Here is a 16,489-nt window from a genome sequence, read left to right as displayed (position 1 = left end):
ACATCCAGGACCCAGGGTTTGGCTTTTTATTGACACAAACACAAAGGCAGCTTCGGTAAAACGGGGTGGGGTACACGAAAGCAGAACTCGCACTTCACACGTTTAGGCCTCATTTAGACAATGAAGAGGCTGAGCCCCTCCCCCCACCTCCCACTGGCAGTGGCTGGGCAAGAACCCTACCTAATTCCAGAACCCTACCTAATTCCGTATCAGAGAGCAGAGGGAGTTACACCCCTACTCCAGGAAGTCCCCACTTTGGTTCCAGCGGCCCAGGTCTGAACCCACCCCCCTGTATTCCCCTGTTCCAGCTCCCCACCCATGTAAACAAAGTTTGGGGCTGAGTTCGAAAAGCTGCCCCCTGCTCTGAGAAAGCAGCGGGCCTCCCTTAATGACGCGGGAAATGTGCTTTGATTTTTACTTTGGTCCCAGAACAAGAAACAGATGGCATTGCTTCTCAGAGCTCTGGCTGGTAAATGCCACACTTATCCGCAAGGCGGAGAAAGCTTCCCCACCGCCTTCTCCTTCACCACCCCTAGAGAAATGACAGCCCCAGAGACAGGACATGGCACAGACCCCAGGAGGCTCGGGGCTGCCCCCCCCCAACCTGCTGGTACACACACAGATTTTTGGCAGTGTTGTGGGACCGGGAGGCAGCAAAACCCCAGCTCTGGCAGAACGAGGAAGGCACTGGGGAGTACAGGGTGGAGAAGGAGGTGTGAGACAGGGACACCCCCCCACACCCACACACACGCACAGGTTTTCCGTTGCTAAGGCACTGAGAACAACTCCAGAGAACTCAGTGAAGGCTGGGGAGCGGCGGGGGCGGGGAGGCTCTGTGTCTCTCCCACAGAGTTGCGACCTAGGGGAGCAGGTCTGATTCCCACCCTTGTTGCAAGAGGCAACCTTGGTTACGAGGGGCAGAAAACCTGGAGGTGGAAGAAGCCCAACTGTGCTTAAGGAGATGGGGACAAGAGGACAAGGCCATGCAACGAGGTGACAGAGTTCAGAGGTGGGCACTGGTCGGCCCGGGTTGAAGGGACATGAGGGTGAGACAGGGGACATGCTGGATTCACACAGATTGGCCCCATATCCTGAGCTGACATTTCAATTCTTTGGGGGTGGGGTGGGGGCGGGGCAGGGGAGGAGGGGGAGATGAGGCAGAGGGGGAAGCACACAGAACTGGACGGAAAGGGATTGGCTAACCTTGGCACAAAAGCAGCACAGCAGGCCCAGGGAAAGGGTGGGGGCAGGAAGCAGCCGGCCTCCCTCTGACCCTCCCTGTCCCCTTGGCAGGGCCCAGACATCCAAGTGGTCACTTCCCAACCTCTTCCGAGGCCAGGAAGGGGGGAGGGGGTAGCCCTGCATAAGGAGACAGAACAGGGCAGGGGAGAGGTCATCAGGATAGAGACCTTCGGGGGAGAGAGGGCAGAGCGTGACGATAGAGGATGAAATGTGAGAGAGTCTGTTGACCAGCGCAATGCGGCCCCCGCAGCGTCTCTCTTCCCGGGCCCTGAGGGTCCGCCAGCGCCCGCCCTAGTTCTCCTTCTCCGGTCCAGGCACCAGGAGGACTTTGCCCACATTCTTCTTCTCCTGCATCTGCCTCATGGCGTCAGCCACCTGGACAGGAAGACAAGACGCAGCTCCCAGGGCCGTCCGGTCCCTCCAGGGAGCCAGCCCTCCCCTTCCCAGGAATCCCAGCCCTGGGAGCCCAGCCTGCGGGGGTCCCACCCCGACCCTCCCAGCAGCCGTCCCACCTACCTTCTCGAAGGGCCACACGGAGTCGATGTGGGGTTTGATGCGGCCCTGGTTGTACAGAGCCAGGAGGCGGGTCACCACGCCGCTGACCAGCTCCACCTCACCCTCCAGGTAGCCCAGGTGGAAGCCACAGACAGCGCGGTTGGCCGGCAGCAGCTGCAGAGCCGTCACGCTGAACTGGTTCCACCACGTGCGCGCCAGGGCCATCAGGTTCCGCTTGGGGCCGGTCAGCAGGTTGGCCATTCCTGCGGAACGAGGGGACGCGGCCTGTGAGTCCAGTGCCAGGCGCATCCCTGGGCAAATCCACGCTCGCCGGCCCCCCGTGGGCCTCGCACGACCGTCCACAGCGGCGCAGCGAGCGCCGGCGCCCCCCACCTGCTGGCTGCCAGGCCCAAACGGACGCCCGAAACTCAAGGACTGCCCTTGACTTTATTTATTTGTTGATTTTTGTGTGTGTGAACAGTTTTTCAGATGAAAATGCAACTCGCCCAAGAAGCCCAGGAGGGTAGGACGAAGGAAGGCAGACTGACGGATTTCGCATGTGGAAGGATCCCCACCCAGGAGCATAGAAAGAACACAGAATTCCCTGTGTGTGACTCGCAGGAACGGGAGGGAATGAGAATGACGTCAGCTGCGCCCCGAGGCAGCAATCCGAACACGGTACGCAGCCCGGCCTAACCCTAACCCTGATGCTCGCCGGAGACCCTGGGCCGCTGCATCCCACCCTTCAGACCCCCGGCTTCCCCTACAGCGCTCTCCATCCCCCGCCTGCTCACTCACCATAGGTGACCACTTTGCCCATGGGTTTGAGGAGGTTGTAGCCCTTGGCAGTATCTGACCCACCCAGAGGGTCCATGACGATGTCCACTCCTGTCACGGGGGCGGGGGGGCAGGAAGAGCGTTAGGAGCCGCAGCTCTGGAGTGCCCCTCCCTGTCCTGGGCCACCCTGCCCCTGCCCACACCCCAACCCCACCTTTGGGGGAGATCTTCTTGATCTCATCCACGTAGTCAGTCGTGTGATAGTCGATGGGGTGTGTGACCCCGTTCTCCTTCAGCATCTCGTGCTTGCTGGCTGACGCCGTGCCGAACACCGTCACGTTCTCCACCGTGCGGCACAGCTGCAGGGCGGCCATACCCACACCCCCTGCAGCAAGACGCTTTCATGAGGAGGGGACGTGGAGGCACCCCGCCACCGCTCTCCATTCTTGCCGCTCGAGGACTCTGCTCATCCCCTTCATTGGGCCTGGGCACATTCTGAGGCTTTCTCTCCTCACAACCAGGTCCAATATCCATGACTGAGAATTAGGGGGGAGGGTAGCTGGCAAAGGAGGGGGTGCCGGGTGAGGGCACGTTGCTATGGATAGCACACCAGGCTGGACCTGGCGCCTGAACGTTACCACAGCAACAACACTGCAGAGGCCTCTGGGAGCCACAGGCCAAGGCAGCCTGGTGTTGCCATGACGACCGTCCAGACAGGCTGCAGGGAAGGGGCCGAAGGAAATCTGGGTGGGGTAAGGAGGGGGGACAAAGGAAGGGGGCCTGTCACCTGCGGCCATGTGTACCAAGACGCTGTGGCCGGGCCGTAGATTGCCGAAGTCAAAGAGGACCATGTAGGCTGTGATGTAATTGACCAGCAAGGCAGCGGCTTCCTCAAAGGTCATGCCCTCGGGCATCTGGAAGGTCTGGGCTGAGGGCACGGTCACCTCCTCCTGCCACATGCCTGCCCGGATCAACACCATCACCCGGTCCCCGACCTTGAAGAATGAAAGAAGAGCATCGTTCAGTTCCTCGCTCATTCACCCACTGGCGATTTATGACCTTCCACTCTGTACAAGGCCCTCTTCCTGACAATGAAGTAGCAACAGAAGCAGCCACAGTCCTCGTGCTCATAGTAATACTACTACCATGGAAAACAATAACAACATACCTTTACTGAGTGCCTGTCAGAGGCCAGGCCCTATTATAAGTGCTACAGTGAGTTTATTACATATAAATGCTCGATTAATCCTTCCCAGCTCTTTGAGGTACATATTGTCCTTATCGCGACTTTACAGATCTTATGCTTCACTATTGTGCAAGATCCCTGAATGCAAGAAGCTTATAGTTCGGGCAGCATGAAGTATAGTTAAAGACATCAAACTGTTTTCGTTAAAAAAATGGGCTCAGCTGTTTACTGACAGTGTGACCTTAGGCAAATAAAAACTATTTAACCTTTTTGAGCCCCAGTTTTCCTGTCTTTAAAATAGAGCAATTATGAGGATTAAGTGGCAAAAAAAATCATTCTGTGACTTTTAGCTCAATGTCTGGCACAGAGTAAACAGTTCGTAGTATTAGGTAATAACAATGATAAAGTGCCTGTAAAGATCTCCGAACAGCTAGGGCTGGTGCAATCACCTCACGAGAAGCATTTGAGCCAGCACTGGGGGCCCAGAAAACACCTTCACCCAGAGACAGGGGGTTGGGGTGATTGACAAGGACAGCCACACAGCCCCCAATCCAACAGGAAGAGGCATCCCACTCCCCTGCGCCCTCTCCCCTGCACCAGCCACCTGCACAAGAGCCTCACTGCAGGAGGGAAAGGGAGCTAAGAATATGAAATCTTTCCCTCCAGCTTAGCATCTGGGGTCAAGAGGAGGGAGGAAAGAAGGGGGGCAATCTCTGGAGAAAGCAAGGCCTCTCCTCACTCTCTGAAGGCCACGGATAGGGAAGTGTGGGTGCTATTCCAGGACAATCTGGGTCTGTTTTGGTCCCTGCCAGGAATTATGGGAATTCTGTATATTAAGGAGACTTGGGATCCATGGGAGAGAGGGCATGGGACTCCCACTCACACTCCTTTTCATGTCCTCAAGCCCCCACACTCTACTGACAAGGAGGACTGAAGGCAGGCTGGGATCTTTCCTTGCAAGCACTGGCCTGAGATGAGGTCTGAGGAATGGAAGCATTCCACCCTCGGACTCAGGTCTAGGAGACTCAGAAATAGCCCAGGACTGCTGGAAAGTGCAGTGGTCAGCCAGGTTGGTGTCCAATCTGACCCAGAACAAGGCTCACCTACCCAGCCAAAAGCTGACCCCTCAGCCCATCACAGGGCAGGGCCATGACCCCTCCCCAGTCCAGACATCAGGAGGGAAGGAGGGCTCTCCCCACAGAATCCAGCCTCTTACATCAGGTTCTTGCCTTGGACAGGATATCCTGTATTTACTAAGCGGAAAGTGTGGGGAGGGAGGTTAGGTGGGCGGCCTTCAAACATGAACTACCATCCCCTCCCCCCCCCACACACGAAATTCTCCTTAGCACCTTCTCAAGAGTGGGATTACTTAGGAGTCAGTGGAAAGGGTGGGGCCATAGCGGGATGGAGGCCGAAGCCCTTTAAGGAGGAGACGTTGGCATGCACAATATATTCAAGAGTTCCAGCTCTGGGATCTGGGACTAGCAGGTCCTGCAAGAGGAAGGCCGCATCTGAGGGCGCCTCTCTTGCAGGGAGCTGATTCTTAAAAGAAACCCCAAACGAATAACGTGCAAAGGCTTCACCCCAGGTCTCTCAAAAAGTTGCTCATTTGGAACTCTCCGCTGTCCGGGTTTGTGGCCAAAATTAATGATAAACGAAAGGAGAAACAGACCGGCAGAGCTGGGCCAACCTGCTCCCGGTGCCACACCCCCTCCCCAGTCCGAATGGGCACCGCCGGGGTTTCTGAGGCGAGGGTCCTCCCAGAGGAATGCAGAGGCATGTTCCCCCCACCCTGTCCCAGTTCCCCAACGTTCCCAAGTGCAGCCTGGGGTCATGGCCCGCTGGCTGAGTCACTGGAGGAGGAGATAGTGCAGTCACGAGATACAGAGAGCCTAAGACAAAGATCTAGAGACCCAATCTCACCCCCACCAACGCCTAAATCAGAGTGGCAGTGTAAGGCCGGTGGGAGAGCGGATGCCAGGCTCCCTCTCCTCCATGATGGGCGTGCCTCGTCTCTTTGGCCCTGATCTGGGAGGGGCCTCCTCACACCCCCACAGACCACGGGGCTGCATGTGACTGGGGCTCTGGCAGGGTCATGCGTCCCCGCCCAACCCGGACTACAGAGCTCCTCAAGCTTCTTCGGGGAAAAAGGCGCTAATCGGTACTCAGGGTCACAGACCACAATTACCCAGGGAGTGTTTGGTGGCAGGGGTACAGGTGTGGTTTTAATCGGGGGGCTGGCAAGGGGCGGCGGGGGGTGGTGGCGGTAAGGTCGTTGTGCGCATGCGCCTGGGTGCTTTATTGTATTCCTTCCCCCCCCCCCCCCCCCGCTTCAAACTACCACCGCCGCCGCCGCTTCTGGGCGGCGGCCACAATTAAAAACAGTTGGGGAGGGGGCGATAACTCTACCTCCAGTACCTACCCTCCAATATAAACCCAGTTCCCCAGGGACCTCGTAACACAGGCTCCTTCCCAACGCCTTCCATGCCCTTTTGCCCGGATCAGTGCCAGTTTCCTCCGCCCTGCCACACCCCCGGCCCCCGCCCACTCCAGCCCCACTACCCGGTGGCCTGGGCAGCCTCTCCCTGCTCTGCCCTGTCCCGCTCACCTTGCGGTCGTGGACTCCCTCGCCCACCGCGATCACGACGCCGGCGCCCTCCATGCCCGGAGTGAGGGGCAGGGGCGGCAGCCGGTCGTACAGCCCCTGCCGGGCCATAAGGTCGGCGAAGTTGAGCCCGCAAGCCCGGACGCGCAGCGTCAGCTCGCCAGGGCGGGGGGCCGGGGGCACGGCCGGCCGGCTCTGCAGCTTCACCTTGTCGTAGCCGCCGAAGCCGGTGAGCACCAGGCACCGCAGCGGCGGCGGCGACGCGGCGGCGGCCCCCTCGGAAGTCGCGGATGGCTGGGCGTCGCCAGCGGCCTCGGTTTTCGGGGGCTGAGAAGAGGTGTCTTCTCCGGCCCCTGCTTCGGCCGTCGCCACCACGGTGGCCGCCTCGGCTACCTCTCTCTCAGCCGACATGTCTGGGACTCCCGACGTGCGCGCAGCTGGACCGAGGGTGCACAGCTGGGGAGGGCGGGGACGTGTCGGGAGGAGCGGCGGCTGCGGACTACGCGCGGGAGGGGCGGGGCGCCAGGCCAGGGGCGGGGCCTCGCGCGCCAACTTAAAGGGCCAGGGCCACAGCACGGGTGTTGCAGGAGCGCGAAAGGTGGAGACCAGGAACATCTGGAGAGAGACCGGCGCGAGGGCATTCTTAAGGTCATGCAGACTGCGACTTAATTTGCTTATTTATTCATCATAAACTTTATGCAAGTTAATATGTAAAAGGACAATCTGAAGAACGATCCCAAAACCTGAGCTTACATCAGATTTGGGGAGCCGGTCACCTGTGGACTAGAACCCAACTAAGCTGTTCCTCAGGCTCTAACTCTACCCATATGTGACCCATTCGTGTGGTCTTGCAGTGGCAACTTGAAGCAGGGAGACCGAGTCTTTAAAACTTTTCATTTGACTGTTAAGCTCCGTGCCTCAACTTTCCCTTCTGTAAAATGGTGCTCTAAAAGATAAAATTAAATCGAATATAACCGATTTAAAGAAGCGCTTTTAAAAGGTAAAAGATGCTATGCAACTCAAAACAGTGGTGTGATTATCATTAGATTCCGGATCAAGCCTTTAATGAGTAGAGCTTGTCTCTGGCTCCATCAGGGCTGTCATTGTGCGCAATTCTATTTTCCTCTTCCTCCCCACTCTGTCTCCCCGAAGTATCCACCAGAGGACGCAGCTCCCCCAAAACTTTCCACCCTGAGCTTGGCTGGAGAAACTTCCCTGCTGGTCCAGGCCCGCCGTTAAGCCACCCCAGCCCCAGACTGGGCCGTCCGTTGCCATGGGGACGGAAAGCCATGATGTCACCATTGACCGGGTGGGTGTGTTGGAGTCCATACCCTCATATCCCCAAGACTCCCTGCCGGGACGTTGAGAGAGGAAGGGGAAGACGGAACCCCAAAGACTCCCTCCTTCTCCTACCACCTTGCGCCCCCTCCTGTTCAGGAAGTGGATGGCTGCCCCCGCGCGTGTCCGCACTAGCACACCGGCGTGCACGCGTGGGCACGCAGAAGGCCTGAGCCTCGCGCGTTTGCCGCTTTCACCCTACCCCTCAGAACTTCACTTGAACTCTGTCCCGCGCCCCTCTCCAAGGAAGTCAACACAGTCAAATAAGCCCGGCTTGGCCCGCCCCAAACCCTCAGGGGTTCTCCAGAGCACCCCAGCGAGCTGAAACCCTGCTCGGTGCCCTCGGATTCCCCGGGCCCCGCCCAGCTCCTCTGGGCCCCGCCCCCCGGCTGCGCGGGCGGGAGGCGGGGCCGGGGGCGCGGCCGTCGGGCTGGGGGCGGGGCTTAGGGGGGGCCGCGGCCCCGGGCGGGGGCTCGGCGCGGGCCCGCGAGATGCCGGTGTCGGCGGCCCGAGCGGCTGCAGCTGCAGCGGCGGGGGAGGCGGCAGCGGGGCCCCGGAGGGGGGCTGCGCAGGGGGCCGGCGCGTAGCCTGGACTATGGAGGGGCAGAGCGGCCGCTGCAAGATCGTGGTGGTGGGGGACGCGGAGTGCGGCAAGACGGCGCTGCTGCAGGTGTTCGCCAAGGACGCCTACCCCGGGGTGAGGGACCCGCGTCTTGGGAGGAGGGCGCTAAGGCCTCGGGGGTGGGTGATTAGGGCCCTATGGACGGACCGAAATGGGTGCCGGGGTAACGAGGGTCGAGAGAGAAGGGCTCGGAAAAACAGGGACCGAGGGAGACGTTGGGGGCTCTGGGGGACTGCAGAGGATTTGGATGGAAGGAATTGGGGACCAGGGTGAGATGAATGGGGTTTGGGAGAACCAGAGGATCCAGAAGGGGACTCTAGGGGAATGTCGGGGGTCCTGGGCATTGGAGAGGGGAAGAACTAGGGTCTGAAGGGACCGGGAGGGGATCTGGGAGCCTAGCAGATATTCCGCTTAGGCAGCCGTTCCTGGGATCTCCCCTTTGCCCAACACCAGACCAACTTGTGTCCAGGGGCTGGGCTGGTCGGTGTGTGGGAGTGAGGAAGGCATTTGTCTGGGATGAAGACTGGAGGATCTCATCTTGACCCATCCCTCTCTGCAGAGTTATGTCCCCACTGTGTTTGAGAACTACACCGCAAGCTTTGAGATCGACAAGCGCCGCATTGAGCTCAACATGTGGGACACTTCAGGTAGCCAAGTCCCTGGGGTCACCCTGACTTCCTAGGCCCCCACCCTTGCCCCTCCCTTGGCTAGACCCTTAGGCTCCAGGTAAGCCCAGTCCATCCATCCAATTTTAGGAGGAAGGAAAATTAATTTTCTGCTTAAAGCCAGAGAAACTGAGGCAGAGCTTATAGGGACATATAGAAACCTTGTCCTGTGGGAGAAAGCCCAGTATCTGATCCTCTCAGCTGGATTCTGCCTACCTGGGAAAGTTGGGAGGAATGGATTTATTTTGGAACGTGTTTCTTAGGAGACAGGGCTGGGTTTAGAAAAGACATTTAGAATTTCTTTGAGGGATGGGGAACTGCTTCTCTAGACTGAAGTCTAGAAATCTGAGATGTCCCAAATGGGTGGGAAAGCTCTGCCCCTTCCCCTCCTCCAAAAAAAGGAGGAGGGTTTTTATTTTACTCAGCTCCCCTGGAGGGCTTTAGAAGATGTCTGTCAAAGCCCAGAAAGCACATGCAAAATTTTGAGAATGTTGAGAGATTTCATAAGCTTCTCAAAAACTCAGAAAAGATTAAGAATGATTACTTTTAGAGAAACCCCTAGGGAAGTAGAGAGCTGTTTTCTGCCATCTAACCTCCCCTCTCTGCCTGCTCCCCTCCTTGGAGAAACCCAGACTCCTTCATGGGTATTAATAACTGCTCTTTTCCATTCTCTGCTCCTAGCATCCCTTGGCCAGCGTTGGTAAGGTCTCCCATTCCCTTCCAGGCCTCCCACCCACTCAGGACCCTCCTCTGTCCCCTCCCTCCCTGTCTTCGCTCAGGTTCCTCTTACTATGATAACGTCCGGCCTCTGGCCTATCCTGATTCCGATGCTGTGCTCATCTGTTTCGACATTAGCAGACCCGAAACACTGGACAGTGTCCTCAAGAAGGTGGGAGCCTGGGAAAGCAGCATGGCTAGACAGAGGGGGACCAAAAACCATGGTCCTGACACAACATGGGCCAGGAGGAGGGAGTGATGCCTGGGGCATGGTCATCAGCTGGAGAGTGTGTGAAGCTCTTGTCCTTCCCCATCCCCTCCCCCCCCACTCCCCCCCCCCCCCACTTCCTGGAAGTCTGTCCTCAGAGCTGGATTCGGCATCTGGGGGAGATAGAGGAGGGCAGGGAGAAGTACTCAAGGGATTCCTTATCCATCCTTCCCATCTCCTTGGGTGTGGAAGCGCAGATGGAGGGGATGGGAATGCTGCTCCAGGAGCTCAGGAGAGCCCTGTGGTCTCCTCTCCAGGCCTCTATTTCCATGAGAAAAGCCCACGTTGAATGGACAGAAGTCAGCTAAAGCAGCCCTAGTTCCCAGGTGGGGGAGGGAGGGCAGATTGGTCTGTTCTCAGGAACAAATTTGGGAAAGCGGGTGGGAATGGGAAGGTATCACGCCGCTAGACCCTTCATGGCCACTGAGGTAGAAGCAGAGCCCCTGACCCCACAGCCCCACCCAGCCCTTTCCTCCCTCCCCTTCTCCTACACCCCATCCTGCTTCCAGCCCAAGCCCACCATTCCTACCTTCTTGCTCACTCGGGAGAGTCCAGAGGGGTGCATGGTTTCTGCATGGTGTGAGGAAGGGTGTTCTCCTAGCGTGGAGCAAGGGTCCACCGTGTGCCTCCTCCTATCCCTCCATAACTGTTTTCTTCCCCCAAATAGTGGCAAGGGGAGACTCAGGAGTTTTGCCCCAATGCCAAGGTTGTGCTGGTTGGCTGTAAACTGGACATGCGCACCGACCTGGCCACACTGAGGGAGCTGTCCAAGCAGAGGCTTATCCCTGTTACACATGAGCAGGTGGGACTCTTGACCTCTGACCTAGTCCCAGCCTAGACCTCTTCACCTCTGCCCCTCCCTATCTCTGATTTGAAAACACCCTACTTGGCTCCTCCCTTGCCCTGGCCTCTGACCTGATCCCTTGACCACACCCCCCACCCCCAAGCCCTCAGCCTCCCTGCCCCTTGCCGAGCTGCAAGCTAAGTCCCATAACTTCCCGCATGCACTCCATCCTTCCAGGGCACTGTGCTGGCCAAGCAGGTAGGGGCTGTGTCCTACGTGGAGTGCTCCTCCCGGTCCTCTGAGCGCAGCGTGAGGGATGTCTTCCATGTGGCCACAGTGGCCTCCCTTGGCCGCGGCCATAGGCAGCTGCGTCGTACTGACTCACGCCGTGGACTGCAGAGATCTGCTCAGCTGGCAGGCCGGCCGGACCGAGGGACCGGGACCGAGAGCGAGATACACAAGGATCGAGCCAAGAGCTGCAACCTCATGTGAGGGCCCGGGGTGGGGCAGAGTGTAAGGAGTGCGGTGAGGGCACAACCAGTCCCCTGCAGCACCTGACTTCCTGACCGCCTGACTCTGGCAGGGACTCCAGGGCGGGCTGAGGGAGTGATTCTCCTGGGCAGGAGAGCTGAAGGCAGAAGGGTGCCACCATTCCCCACGCCCTCATTCCCCTCCTCTCCACAGGAAGTGGAGGAAGCCAGCAGGACAGGCATCTGGGCTGGGAGCTGGGCTGGGGAGGGGGTTGGGGAAGCCGGCATCAAGCAGCGACTTTGGTTAAGTCTTAGTAGATGAAGGGTGCCTTCCCGCCCCACACCCAGGATCCATATCCTGGCCCTGGCTTCCTTCTCTCTAGGGAAAGTGTCCATTCTGTGACCTTCCCTTTTTCTCGCCTTTCCCTTCCACAGCTGTTCTTACTCATCCTAACCTCCAGGCAACATGCACTAAATTAAAAAGCAAGTTGAGAAGCCCCTCCCCCATCTACCCACAGTCCTACCTCCTCAATCCCTTCCCCCAACTGTCCCCAAATAAAGCCCATGTCCATGGAAAACGGCTGTGGCTTTAGTTTTGTTGCTTGCTAAAAACCCAATCTACCAATTTCTAGCAGCGGGAGGGGAAGTTAGACTTCAGGAAGAACTTTCTGGTCTGTGCCCACAGAGGAAAAAAGCCATGGGTCAGATTAGCAGTGTCCTTTTAGGAGCCAGAGGTGGGGGAGTGAGAGATCTTGGGAATATTCATCTCAGTTAATGAGCCAGACAATCCGAAGGCCATTGGGGGTTTTAAAGTGGACTGATGTGCAATTCATTCCTCAGCCCAGCTGGGGCCCCCTGCTCTGCTGGGAGGGGGTCTTGCTGAAGTGGTCCAGGCCCCTCGGACACCATCTCCACTCCCAGCTTGGAATCTGCTGGTGCTCTAGGAGTTGTGGGGGTAGGGAAAGTTTCAAAAGCCTGCACGTCACAGAGACTGACTCGTCTCTGCGGTGAAGTTACCCAAAGGGGCAGTAGTTTGATTCTGGGGTTTCCTTGGAGGTGGGGGCAGGGGCTCTCACCTCCTTTCCGTCTTGAATTCCTGGATGATTTTGGAGGGAACATCAGCTGTGAGTTAAGGTCACTGCCCCCCTTGTCCCCCCCCCCCCGCCCCACAACCCCAGAGAGGAGGAAAGCCGGTGGAGGGGCTGGCTGGAGCTCTCCGTTGTCAGGAAAGACAGTGCTGGTCTGTTTTCTTGGGAGTCTGGTTTCACATTGTCCTGTATTCCCTCCCTGGCTCTGGTCCCACTGGCCTCTTTTCGGTGACATTCTCCCCCAGGAACCATCCCTGGCGGTCCCCTCCCCCAGCCCCAGCCCGTTCTTCCAGACACTCTCTGGGAGAGAGCACAAACCTCACCCTCCCATCTGCTGGGTTCCCCCCGAATTCGCAGCCCATCCCTCCCTCGTTCATTCAGTGGATATGCACTGAGCACCAGCTGCGCCAGACCCCGGCTTGGGGTTGTGACAAGACCTGGCTCTGTGCTCTGGAGGCCAGCCCGACGGGACGAGAGGTACCCCAGGTGTGACAGTGCCTTGCCTGTGGGAGCTCCTTACGGCCTCAGGCACCCAATCCTCCGAGCCAGGTCCCAAGGGTTACAGAGGAGTTTGTCTGGCAGGCACGGAAGGGGTAGGAAAGGCGCTCTGGGCTGAGGGTAAGCATGTGCGAACACGTGGCGATGAGAAAGAGTGTGGCACGGTTGGGGCTGCCCTGGCAAGGAGGACAGAAGACAAGGCCAGGAAGGGACATCGAGGCCACCGCAGGGCCCAAAAAGGAACCAGGTCTTCATTCTGAGGATGTGAGGAGGGACCAGGGATTTCAAGCAGAGAATGAAGGGACCAGGTTTGGTTTTTGGATAGATGGGTATCTGGATGAGGTGATGGGGGCTCGGGGGCATTGGGCTCTGAGATGTGTCGTTTAAAACAGCTTCTCCTTCCCTCTGCCAGGACCCAGTCTTGAGAGGAAAGGAAATCCCACCCACTGCTGGCTCGTCAGACACCCCTTTCCCTCCCTCTCCTATAGGACCCCATCCGGGTCCATCTCAGCTAATCTCCTCCAGGATTCTGGGACAGCTTCAAGGGTACTGGGCACCCAAACTGAGGTTAGGAGCTGACTCCAAGACCCTCCAAGACCCTCCTCCAGGATCCCGAGTCCTGGATGGAGGGTGCTGGAGAGAGCTGGCGCCCAGCTAGGGGGCTCTGAGGACTGACCCCTCCTCCACAGGGACCCGCCACACCATCAACCTGGGATTTGGGGCCATGGCTTTTTTTCTTTACTTTGGACTTTGATGCAAAGCAGACTCAAGCCTATAGCCACCAAAGTGCAGAGCGCCTGGGCCCCTCTCTTCTCCCAACTGCCCTCTCCTGCCTTGCTCAGGGAATGCAGATGCATTTCAATATCCGCCTAAAGCAAACATAATTAGGAAAATAAATCAGCGGGGGAAACCCCCAAAGTTTAATAGGTTTCCAATACCACCAGGAACAGGTTGTAGTCTCCTCTGCAGGTCTGGGGTGCCAGACGTTTGATTTCCCGGGAGGAGGCTGTGCTGCTGGGCTAAGGAGCTCAATGGGTGGGAGGAGGGAATGGGGCTGCTTCTAGATCCTCAAAGGCCCCAGCAGGCTGGAGGGAGAGGACTCTACCCACACCCCCACCCCAGATGCAGAAGTCAGACCCAGTCAGACCCAGCTTCCTCCTCCACAGCTGTTTCCCCCACAAATTAGACACCCGTTTGGGAAACAATGTAGCCTCGTTAATCATTTAATGAAATAAACAACTAATCACGCTGTGATGCTGCCAGTGTTTCTTAACACACACACACACCCCATCAGCCTGCCCTGGAGGGAGGAGGGAGAAGGAAGGGGTGAGGGTAGGGGCGGGGACTTGGTCTAACCCCTGAAATGCTTCAGCGGACTGAGGGTCATCCCCTTGGGACTCCAGCCTTCCCCGAAGGGACAGTCATGAAAAAGAGCTGGAGATTTGGAAGCAGAGGACCTGGGTTTCTGCTCTGCCACTTCCTCCCTGGGGAGCCTTTGGTGACGTTCTGCACCCGTCTGAACCTCGGTCTTCACACCTGGAAAAGAGCTGATCGCCATGTCTACTCCGCTGTGCTGTTGAGGAAGAGTCAGAGAGGAGGAAGGCTATGGGACCGCTGTTTGCCCCTTTCTAGGTGGCCGAGCGGGTGTGTCAGCCTTTACTCCTTACAGCTTGCGCTTCTGAGCCTGCCTGGGGGAATCGGGAAAGGCCTCTTGGAGGGGCTGCTTATGCTCAGGATTCAGAGGCTGGAGGAAGGCCAAAAGACAGGAGGGGGAGGTCTGCGTGTGTTGTTCCCACATCTATCCTGAGGGCTAGAGAGAGCGTTAATGACTCCTCCAAAGGCTGAAGTCCTTTGGTCCCAGATTTTCTTAACTCCCCCATAAACTTTTCTGAAGTCTCTGCGTGAGAACACCACGTTGCCATGGTGACCTCACCCCAGATAGGCTCAGACTGGTCCTGCAGGCTGAGGGAGGTGGGGGTTAGGGGTCATGTCCCTGAGGTTGCCAGTGTCACCAGGACCCTAGCAGGCAATCCTGGTACAGCTGTCTCTGCCTCCTCTGTACTCGCTTCCCCAAGAAAGGGGTTTGGCTCTTCCATGGCGTCCCCCCTCCCCTTTTGCTCTCTGCCAACAAAAGAGTTCCTTCTACACAGTGCAGCCCCCTCCCACCTTCCTCCTTCCAGCCGAGTCTGTCTCCATCTCTAGTAAATCCCTCTCCTCGTGGGTGGGGGTGAGGGTCAGAGAGAGGGGAGGCTCCACGTCCAGGCGGGTGTGATGGCTCCCCAGCAGCTGCCCACCCCAGCAGCCGCCCACCCCAGCAGCTGAAGGAACGAGGGGCTTGTGCGTGAGCGCCCCTCCCCCCACGAAAATGCCTCTGCTGTTGACTCCTAAATAACAGATGTCTGTCTGCATATTAATGAGATTGGACGAATAATTGGTGAGTTTTTCATTCAGTGTCAGAATGAACCCGGAGGCCTTATGTTCATGCACACAGACACCCGCTCACCCTCCATCCCCCCTCACCCCCGCCCCACTCTCCCCTTCCCCCAGAGCACAATGAGAGACGCAGATGCTGGCGAGTTTGACCCACAAAGAGGAGACCTCCGGGGTCTGGGCTAGGTTTGTCAGCTTCTCCCTCTTGATCACAGTCTCTGCAGACCCCCGGGGGCCTAAGCTTGCATTCGTGAGACACCAGGCAGAAGGGGCCCAGGAGAAGGTGGGAGCCAAAAGGTAGAGAGAGTTGTGGGGAAAGGCAGGTGCAGCCCAGGGGGAGCAACAAAGCAGTGGCCTCTTTCAGGGAGGTTGTGCCTCCCAGGAGCCCGGAATCAGTGGACCCCATACCCGCTTTAGCCCCTATGACAGGGTGTGGGGTGGAAGAACAGGGATTCTGGAGTTAGACAGCTACCATTTGCCAGCTGGGTGTTCTCTTGCCTGTTTCCCAACCTCTCTGGGCCTCTCCTACTCTCCTCGGCTCCAAGGACACCTACCTTGCAAGACTGAAAAGATGAAATGAGATCCACTATGTCAAATGTCCATCCTAGTGCCTGGTTTGTAATAGGCCAGCGCATATCAGCTCTCCCACCACCGATCCCCCAAACACACCAAGACAGTTTCAAAATTACTGCCTCTCCTGCCAGCCCCACCCGCGTTAGGGCAGGGGTTAATTAGAAGTTTAGTAATGATCCCGGCTGCCTGGAAATCGGGAGGGAAAAAGACAAGACGGAGAGGGGCAAGAACAGAGAGATGAGATGGACAAGAGAGAGAACTGATGGAAGCCCAGGCCTGGAAGAGTAGGAAAGAGACCAGGGCGACCGAACCACACGGGATGGAGAAGGTAGTGCAGGCAAGTGGAGTGAGTCCCCTAATGAGAGACTCAATTCTAGAGGGTAGATTTCGAAACTCCGGTTCTGCCTTGAACTCGGCCTCAGAAGCCTCCTCCCCTCCTACCACCTCAGTCTCTCGTCTGTAAAATGTGGGAGCTGGCTTACTCTCTAAGGCCCCCGCTCTGTGTGTGAGAACGTGAGAGTCCCTGGGGCCCCACACCTACCCCCTCTCTAGGGCCCGGCAGCCGCTCTTGCTCGGCTCCTCTCCCCCTCGGTAAAGGGATCCGCGGCACCAGCACACAACTGTCCATTGTGTCCTAACGAGGGACGAGCAGGGAAAACCAATCACTTAGGATGCAAATGAGGGGCGGCTGCAGCCTCCTCGCTTTGCCAGAGCGCCTCTCTTCTGCCCAG

At 57.8% G+C, this 16,489-nt stretch overlaps 2 protein-coding genes across 3 annotated transcripts; one reads left to right on the top strand and one right to left on the bottom strand.

Annotated features, from left to right (window-relative positions):
- Nucleotides 1–12: 12 nt before the first annotated feature.
- VAT1 (vesicle amine transport 1) lies at nt 13–6,815 on the bottom strand. Its single transcript, XM_026512735.4, has 6 exons — nt 6,309–6,815; nt 3,302–3,509; nt 2,729–2,899; nt 2,536–2,625; nt 1,759–2,000; nt 13–1,617 (listed from the first exon to the last, which is right to left on the bottom strand). Exons 1-6 carry the CDS (start codon nt 6,714–6,716, stop codon nt 1,534–1,536), a joined length of 1,203 nt encoding a protein of 400 aa, XP_026368520.1. The 5' UTR covers nt 6,717–6,815; the 3' UTR covers nt 13–1,533.
- A 1,394-nt stretch (nt 6,816–8,209) lies between these two features.
- Nucleotides 8,210–13,999, top strand: RND2 (Rho family GTPase 2). 2 transcript variants are annotated; one of them, XM_026512733.4, is made up of 6 exons: nt 8,210–8,340; nt 8,825–8,912; nt 9,710–9,819; nt 10,583–10,717; nt 10,937–11,187; nt 13,168–13,999. In XM_026512733.4, the coding sequence occupies exons 1-6, from the start codon at nt 8,239–8,241 to the stop codon at nt 13,178–13,180; spliced, it is 699 nt and encodes a 232-aa protein (XP_026368518.3). In that variant the 5' UTR covers nt 8,210–8,238; the 3' UTR covers nt 13,181–13,999. The 2 variants fall into 2 exon arrangements, with proteins under 2 accessions (XP_026368518.3, XP_026368519.3); XM_026512734.4 differs by lacking the exon at nt 13,168–13,999 and having other exon boundaries at nt 10,937–11,740.
- The last annotated feature ends 2,490 nt before the right edge of the window (nt 14,000–16,489 follow it).

Source organism: Ursus arctos, unplaced genomic scaffold, assembly GCF_023065955.2.
Source record: "Ursus arctos isolate Adak ecotype North America unplaced genomic scaffold, UrsArc2.0 scaffold_24, whole genome shotgun sequence".
Taxonomy (NCBI): domain Eukaryota; kingdom Metazoa; phylum Chordata; class Mammalia; order Carnivora; family Ursidae; genus Ursus; species Ursus arctos.
This window is presented reverse-complemented; position numbering and strand designations above follow the sequence as displayed.